Source organism: Morone saxatilis, unplaced genomic scaffold (assembly GCF_004916995.1).
Source record: "Morone saxatilis isolate NCDOM2014 unplaced genomic scaffold, NCSU_SB_2.0 Contig22, whole genome shotgun sequence".
Classification (NCBI taxonomy): domain Eukaryota; kingdom Metazoa; phylum Chordata; class Actinopteri; family Moronidae; genus Morone; species Morone saxatilis.
Window position 1 is genome coordinate 9,071,294 of NW_023339785.1, and position 9,179 is coordinate 9,080,472.

Here is a 9,179-nt window from a genome sequence, read left to right on the forward strand (position 1 = left end):
ATTTATGACTCTATGTTCATCTAATCTCATCCCATCTCATAAAGCAAAAACATGATGAAGTCTGGAGGTCTTGTGACTGCATTTCAGAATTCAAGTGGCCTTCACCTTAGCCTAGCCCCAGTCCTTGCTTTTACCCCATTTTTAATCTTGACCTTCATTTCTAAAATGAACTCAGAGACAGATTATCACCAGCCTGCTTTTACGTGATGAATAATGATGATCACCTGAAAATCAAGGGTTTGTTTGTATACACACTACAGTTTTAGAAGATCATCAGCATCTAAAAAAAGAGATAAACTGATCTCGCTTTCTCCTCCTAGGCCCTGGGAAATGAACTACTAGTGGGCCAGTCCACTCTGCCATCCAATAGCCTCCCAATTTCTGCTCCACCTCCCAGCCTAATGCTTCAAGCTGCCTTTGGCCTTCTGTTGTTGCTCCTTCATCTGCTCAACAATGGACACTAAAGGCTGCAGGGGTGCGTGCTGAGGACCCTCCTAGTACCAAACAGATGGGAGGACCAGTGCAGTTCAGAGAAAATGGACCACGTGGCATTATTTCACCCTCTAAATATGTACAGCGATTCTGTTTTTCTATTTTAGTGTCTACGTGGTCCAGTTCCACCTGCCAGTGTTCTCTCTCTGGGAGTGTGGGAGACTTCTGCAGACCGAAGCCAGTCTGTACATTTGTACATTGTCGTTGCGATCAAATCAAGCCGAAATGAAGTCAGAGTACCGCATTTGTGGACTAACCCAGCTCTCACCTATCCAACTGTATCCATTTTCAAGAGTTATTATGAAAATATAATGCAAATATGTATGATACAAAGACATGAAGTATGTCAGTACCTGTGAAGATTTGTATTATCAACAGAAGCTCTTATTTTGACATATTGTAAGGGAAAGTGGTTGGAGTGAACCAGTGAACATTGTGTCTGCTCTGTACTCAGCCCAAACGTGATGGAGTATGAGGGGCTTTTATACCACTCTCCTCCTGTGACTGAAAGAGGACCATTATTTCTGACCAATACTGGAATAGTGGAGAGACAGAGAGACAATAGAGCTACATTTTGCTCATACATCCTGGACAAATGCCCTGATTCTTGTATGTCCAGCAGCACAATCTAGAAGAGATGTGGGAAACCAGAGTACATAAGATAAACCTTGATATAATAATAGTTCTCTTCATCAAGACAGTAGCTCTTTGTCAAACTCTCTCTCACCAATTTATTTGTGATTGCTGAAGCTACAGTAGCTGTTCATAGAAAACAGAAAAGTCATGGGTCTTTATCAGCAACAGCAAATTCCTGGAAAAGAAAGGAAATAATCAGAAAAGCAGTACATTTTTACCTGCAGCTGCTGTAGTATGTGTTTGTGAGCGTAATATCCTTTCGTTTCTAATTGTGTATATGAACATTGCTATACAGGGCTCTGCGTTGTGCCAGAGAGGGAAGTGAAAGCTTTGACTTATGGAGCGTTGCCAACACCAGTAAGGAGCCTCTATGAGATTAGACAGTTATGAATGATTCAGTATTTTCTGTTCTGGTAATATGCCAGTGAATTCTGAATAGGACCAGAGGTGCTGCGAATAAAAGTTCTCAGATCATTATGTTTACACATTAGCATCATTCAACCTTTTTTTTGTTAATGAAAAACACTTTATTTGGTGCGGTTGAAGTGAACTTTCTCAGTTAAGTCTTCTAGGAGACACAACTAGCAGCACAACTGAATACATGTTTATCTAAACTAATACTCACACCACTTCCATGTGTACTCTGGAGTGCATTATTTGAAGTGAGAATATAACAGGATTTACAGCCTAATCCAACCATTTGTGACCTAAGATCTTTCAGACTGATCTGTCTCAGTAAAAGCTCACCAGCTGCTTCACTTCAGAGCTACTTTACTACAACGTGCTTTTCTGGATGAATACAAATAGGGCCAGAACAAAAACTTAACCTTAAAGCCTCCCAGCATACTAACTTATAAGATCTGTATGTTTTAAAATTTTATAGATCCATTATCTGACAACTTTAACTATTTTTAGGACTGCTTTACTGTGCAGCACATCAGACAGGAAGGGGCAGCTAGCTGCCAAAGACTACACAATAACATACTGGAATCAATGGCCAGAAGTATAATAGCATGGTGAATGTGAAATTAAAGTGCTTCCTGTTTCAGACAGGCTTAATGGAGTAAACATGTCTATGGTAAAGAAACTGGCAAGAGTTTGCCCAGAATCCAGTGTAATTTCAAAAAGAGGGAGATGAAAATAGCAGTTATACTCAAAGGGAAAAGTGCTTTCTGCTGACAATCACCCGTAACCCTCTACTGTTTCACTGTTTATATTTTGCCTTTAGTAAACAAACAATTAACATTACTCAAGTCACAACAGTGTGAATAATTAACCCCCAACTGTGACAGAATGATGTAATTATCATGACTGAGTGTAAGGTGACAAGAGGAAAAAACCGCAATGGAACCAATGAAAAACTGTTTCAATTTAAAACCCAATTCAAAAGAATCCCATATACGACACTTCAAAACTCAACTGTGATTATGGTTTTGGCTTTTTTACTTTTTTCTTTTACTTTGAAAAGCTTTTTGGTACTTTTGCTGTTCATTTTATGTAAATGTAAATATTTGGAAATACAAAATATACTATGTTATCAGTTATTAACGATTACAAAGGGGTAATTTTAAGACTATGTTTATTTTTGGAAGTGGCAAAAACACATACATGTTCTCATGTTGTTACCAAATGTAAGAAAATGTAATGAAATGAACAAAAACTGGAATTATTCTTTAAAGTGACAACAAATACACTACTCCAAAAACTGCTGGTTTGGTTAACTTCATTATGAATGTGGTGTAGAGGTCAATCCAGTGAAGATTGAAGATTACTGACTGCTCAGTAAGGCTTTTTATACAATACTAGTATAGAAAAAGAGGTCTCTTTCAATACCAAAGCAAAACCTGCAACCTGCACACAGTGCTGGTAGATACAAAGTCAGTGAACACACATTGAGGACCAGTTACTTTCCAAAGAATGTATACGTTACCCTATTTCTAGAAGGTTATTTCTTTTGTCACCAAGGCTGTACAGGGAAATCAATATGTTTTATAAAGTCACCCAAAAAATACAACTAGTGTTTTGGATTTGTTTCACATTATTCCATTTTCAGAACCTGTCAAGCGAATCCCAACTAACGAAACCAATGTATTACCGATTGACTGTTTTACAGTGTTATAAGAAAGCATCCAATATGAATAAGAGTGTACAGCCATACTAAAAGCTCTGTGAGGCTGTGTCATATCTAGAATCAAAGCTAACGTCAGCATGCTAACATGCTCACAATGACATGTTGATGATTAGCATGTTTACTGTGTTCAGCAACTTAGTTAAGTATTGGACAAATTACAATTTTGACCTGATGTTGACGTTGTATGCTGAGTTAAGGTGTATCCAGTTATTACAATTCGTCCTTAGGGGAACATGATTTTCTGTTATTCATAGAGCCACGCTGCTAATGTGGCTAAAAAGCAACTAAATTGCCTTTGTGAACACTGCTACAAAAGGTCAGCAATATTACACACCAACTGTGACAGCTTTTATCACACTATATAAACCTCCCGTATGCCTGTTGGTTATTTTCAGTGTTCCTCTTTGGTGATGTACAGCAGTTTGTCTGTTTTTGGCATATGTTTAATGAATTTTAAGTATTCACTTTGACACACTTATTAAATTGATATACTTGCAGTTTGGGTTCACACAATTCCCTGTTTTGTCTCATGTTTTGAAAACTCACACCAATTTCCAGATTGCCTCACATTTTCTATAACAAATTTAAATTGGCTACATTTCACATAATCCACCTAGAGCTGCAACAATTGATCATTTTCCAATGACTCATTTAGTCTATTTAGTTTAAGTGTACAAAATAGTACCGCTAATTGCTTGCTTTGTCCGAACTCTGTCCAATTTAACATAAATAAAATAAAACACCAAATTTATCAATTGTCAAAATTGCTCAGATTAGATTCATTTTCTGTCAGTAGAGTAATGCCGTATTTTTGTAGGCCAACCCGGTGTTAACCACAGATATAATTGCAGGCACCTAACTAAAAACCCATTCAAAGAAAACATTGACTTCGAGGTGAGATGCTACCTCATTATGGGTTTGAGGACGTATTCCTGGAGACACTGGAGCTGTAAAACCACCTTTGTAGCAGTGTTTGTAACTGAATGAGTAATTTACATCACAGTGCAAGGCCCTTTCCATGTTATGGTGATATTTTGACAATACTTTTTTTTTATCTTACTGTATGGTGTGTCTCACTGTTAATAATGAACCCAATTTTTAAATAGACAGCACTTTTCAGTAAAGGCACAGAAAGAAACACAGGAGAAGACTGTAAGTTATCAAGCTCTGCTCAGAGGAATTAACCAGGTGAATCAGGTTTGTCTGGGCTCAGAGTTATGACTCTAGAAGAGAGTCCTGACTCAGCATGGGAAAAGGTGGCAAATAGGTCTATAAATATCTCTATCAAAAGTAAGTGAAGAATGCAACACTTTGTTTGAACCGTGGTGATATCACTCCATGGGCACTGACGCTGAAATCAGCCGGAGCAGTGACTTCCAAAATGCAGCACCACAGGGAGGAACACTTGCTCATCATACTACAAGTGTAGATGAGAAACAATCTGCTGTGATGAATCTGAATGCTCAGAATATGATCTGCTCAGCTGACCAGACTCATCACTCCATGAGTGATGCATTTTTATTTTCAGTGTGCAGCGTTCTGGAAAAAACAAACGTAGTTTAGAATCACCTCTTATCTCTGATGACCCATGATTCAATTTGTCAAACTGGAGGTTCACTCCCTTAACATTTTGTCACTCCAATTATAAGCACGGTATGTATGAAGATTTAAAAAAAAATCCCCCAAAGAAAACTTCATGGAGCTCAACAAGAAAGAAATTGATGTAAACATTCATGTTCGATGAAGGTCAAATTCAAAATTTAATTCATTGCACAACACCATGTCCAGTTTTCATGAATTTGTCACATCTCATCTTTGTTAACAATGGCCCTTTATGTATGTGTATGTGTAGTACAGCTTGTTGGCGGTTGATTACACCCTGAATCACAAAACAGGTACTATTTGCATTTTATACATTTAAATATGTTTGTGTAACTAGACACAAAGAGTAAACAGAATATCTTATAAATGAGTGAATGAGGTAGCATATTTGAAAATAAATAATTTAACTTATATTTAAAATGGATGTGAATGTTAATGAACAGACAGTTTGACAGTCCCGATACAAACACAGTTCTGGACTTTGAGACCAGAGACCAAGACTTGTGTCCTGCCTTGTTTTCGGTTAGATGGTAATAGAGTAAACACATTCTGTCTTGGCAAGAGCTTGATCTTCTCCTAACATTAAGAGCTTTGCATTGCCTAAACATAAAGTAAAGACATAAAGTAATGTGGGAAAACCAAAATGCATTATTGAACGTTAGATTTATTCAGTACAAAAATGTGTGACTTTCTGGACACTAATGACTGTCGATACAAATATTATAATATAGATAGTATTAGAATATAGATAAATAGATAATATGGATAAAAGGGTAATCTAAGTTGTGACATTTCTCTCAAAACATGTTTTCTGTTGCAAATAACATTACATAAATGTATTTTCTAATGTATTTTTTTGTATTTTTTAGGAAATAGATTTGCTTGTTCTTGGATGCCAAAATGTGATAATAAACCTAATCTTAAGTGTGTGTTTCAGCAAAAAACTACTATGCATCCACAGCTCAAGCAGGAGTTCTTTAAGTTATGACTAAACTATTGCAGTGTTTTAACAGAAGGTAGTTTATGAGTCAGGTTGTTGTGTAATCAAATACAGTTTTCAGGGTAAAAAACATAACAGCAGATTTTATACTCATATAGTTGGGAAGAAACTTCCCTTTGACATTTAAAGTAAAAATAATAGTAGCCTTAAAGATGCCAAATATGAAATGCCCATTTTTGACAGATATTGTTGGGATGATGCAGTCGTTGCCAACACAAATACTGTAAAACTAAGAATACTATTTCAGAAATGTCTGATTATGACAAAGTTGATAATAAGAAATACATTCAGAAAAGAGCTGAATGAATAAACTGTGTTACAGAACTTAAGACATTTTAGAGGCAGTATTTGTATCCACTCACAAATAATTACTTTTTTCTTTTAAACATTAATAAGAAAAGTAGACAATATTCAAGTGATTGTTTGCTAATTAATTGTCACTTTATCAACTAGGAATCAAATTTAATATTTGCTGCTAACAGTGCTGCTCAATTAATGAAAAACATCATGAGTTTCAACATTCAGTCATTTTGTAGTGAAAATGAAAATTGTTATGCAAAAATCATCCCCACTAATCGTGACTCACATCACAATCGAAATATCTGTCACAGTAATAATAATATGATGTTTTTATCATATTGTGCAGCCCTATTATGTAAGACAGCAATTGCATGCATTTATGCATCTCCGTCCTGAACTTACATTTACTGATCACTGTGAGACGTTTTCAGAACTCTGCATGTATATACAGTATCTTCGGCTGACTGTTTATAACTGAAGCATCATGTTTTCATCCACTGGGTGCAGATTTGTAAACTCCACCACTCAGTGGGTATCTATGATGCTTGTATGGATTGATAGAGCAAGGTGTGAGATTTCAAATATTCATGACAACAACCTGTGCTGGCTTTGATGGGCATCCTAGAGCACTGTTTCAGATTCATGATTTAGTGTTTAGGTTAGTCTATTACCTTGCTTGGGGTCAAACAACTAATGTAGTTTTGAAACAAAGATGGCTCACTGCTTGTTTAGGTTATCAGCACCAGGTAAAATATCCTGCCACAAACACAAAACAACAAGAAATAAGGGGCTTCTTTCTTTGCTTCATTATCTTCTAATATTCCTATTATTATTCTATAACTTTCATGCGCAAAGGACTGGATTAATTCACCACCATCGCCTTCACCTCTCCATTCACTGTAGTTTGGTGGCTTTGAATCCAACACTGATCAATAGCAACAATCAAATGTTGCTCTAGGGTGTTGAAACCTCTTGCCCTTTACCACTGGATCATTTTACCTGCAACATATCAACACACTTTCACTACTCGTATTTCCAGATTCTATGCAGCTCTTTTGTTTTTTCAGTGTTTTGTGTTTGCAAGGAAGAATTGAAATTGATTCCTCCCACTAATTGCTGTAAACACTGCAACAAAGTACAGCCAGGGCTTGTGACATCTGTCAACTTAATTTCCCTCTCCAACATAATGACTTGTTAGTTGCTGCAACATGATTTCACTTCCAATGATAAGCATGATTAAAACTCACCGCAATCACAAACAAAACCTATTAAATATTCACTCTTAGAGTACTGTATGAGCTGTAAATCAAAAATGTCCTCGGGAAATGAGTAATGATAATTATTAAATGTCAGAGCGACAGGAGGGTTTGAACCGATCACTCCATGTGTTCTGCTGAAAGCAAAACAAATTAATGTTGTTGCAAGATCTCTTATTAGAATGTCAATTTTAATAGTTTTTATGGAGAGGATTGGGACATTTTCCAGAAAAATTAAAATACAGCATGACTGAATCTGTTTGGAGACACATATCTACTTCAGCATATTCTAGCATAGCAGTATATTCAGTCTGTTAAGAATGAAGCAAACAGAATGAAATGAATTTGAATTGACAATGTTTGCTATAATAAGCAAAAAAAACATGCAGCAGGTTACAACTGTTTAAAAAAAAAAAAACTGTGTGTGTGTAATGACATAATTGTGTCTGCATACTATGCCTGTCTTGGAGCCTGTAATCCCCAGAAAGGGGGTTGTTGTTTACTCAGTATGGTTTTTAATCAGTTTAATTCAGTACTAATAATCTGTCTGAAGGGCATCACTGTGTTTCCCCTGCAAGAGTCAGAGCCTGCTGCTGTCCGGTCCTTACAGCGAGGCAATGCAAAGTCATTATTACAGTGTGATATTTATTGGTTTAAACCTAGGCCGCAGAAATTGTGCTTTGTATGTTTTGTGTAAAGTAGACTTCTCTTGGGGTAATGTGTAATTATGACTGGAGATTTTGTCTTATTTGATATAATCATAAAACTCCTTGCCTTGCTCCCCTTGTTCCATCAATGGATTTCTCTATTTGTACATGTGCGGTTGCGCATATTTGGCGAACAAAACTGTGTGCCTTCCAATCTTCTTCGCCTTCTGACAAGTGTCTCTATGAGTTGAAAATAGTGTTGTGTATTTTGTTGCAGATATACTCCTCCAGATGTACGAGTATGTTCACGTTTGTCGGCTCACATCTGTTTGTATGCAAGTCTGTGTGTTCATGCGTGTGTGTGAAGCATGTAGGCGTATGTCTGCAGACATCTGTTTTTGTGTCTGTAATCTGTGTGTGTCCATGCATATCTGTGTCTTTGTGTGCTTGCATGAACGCACAGGGACAAATTCGTCTTGTAAAGGTGATTTTATTTTATTTTTTTACTTCTCATCCTATGGTTTGTTTTCTCACAGGAAGAAGACTCTGTGTACCTACAGTAATGTACATGTGTGCATGAGTTTATAGGTGTACACTTGTATGTAAGAATCTGAAGTCTCACTGTGTATGAATTTTTGTTACAGTTGCAGCTGCCTTAATGTCCCTGAGCAGGACAGCGTCAGAGGGGGAGCAGCTGGACAGTAATGACTGCCCACTATTCACCAATCCTTCACTGGCCTTTACCCCTATAGGCCCCAACTGGGGACTCATGGGAGCTCAGTAGATTGCTCGATACTTGAATCCTCCCTGTGGAGGCCATTTTATGAACAAATGCCTCTCCTCCAGAAGCATTTAACAATTACTGCCACGATATTTCATAGTAAGCTAGTTGACACTTTGTATATAGTGGCATGCCTCAGAATCACAGTAACACGGAGAGCTAATTTCCTGCCTCAAAAGAAGAGAAATGCAGCAATTTTCTAACACAGTATCCCTAGGAATTTCGTTTTTTATTTTTTAACTGTAATTACCATCTTTCACTAACCTTTAGTAACCTTTAAGTTACCTAGGACCTTCCACCAACACAAAACTATTGCTAGTGTTGGGCTGGTGCC

General features: G+C 37.0%; 1 protein-coding gene across 1 annotated transcript in view; it reads left to right on the forward strand.

The window, feature by feature from the left end:
- gfra4b (GDNF family receptor alpha 4b) overlaps positions 1-3,729 on the forward strand; it is a 44,755-nt gene extending 41,026 nt beyond the window's left edge. The window contains exon 8 of the mRNA XM_035669968.1: positions 321-3,729. Within this exon, the coding sequence (XP_035525861.1) occupies positions 321-464 (144 nt within the window). The 3' untranslated portion in view covers positions 465-3,729. The remainder of the gene's footprint in view (positions 1-320) is intronic.
- The last annotated feature ends 5,450 nt before the right edge of the window (positions 3,730-9,179 follow it).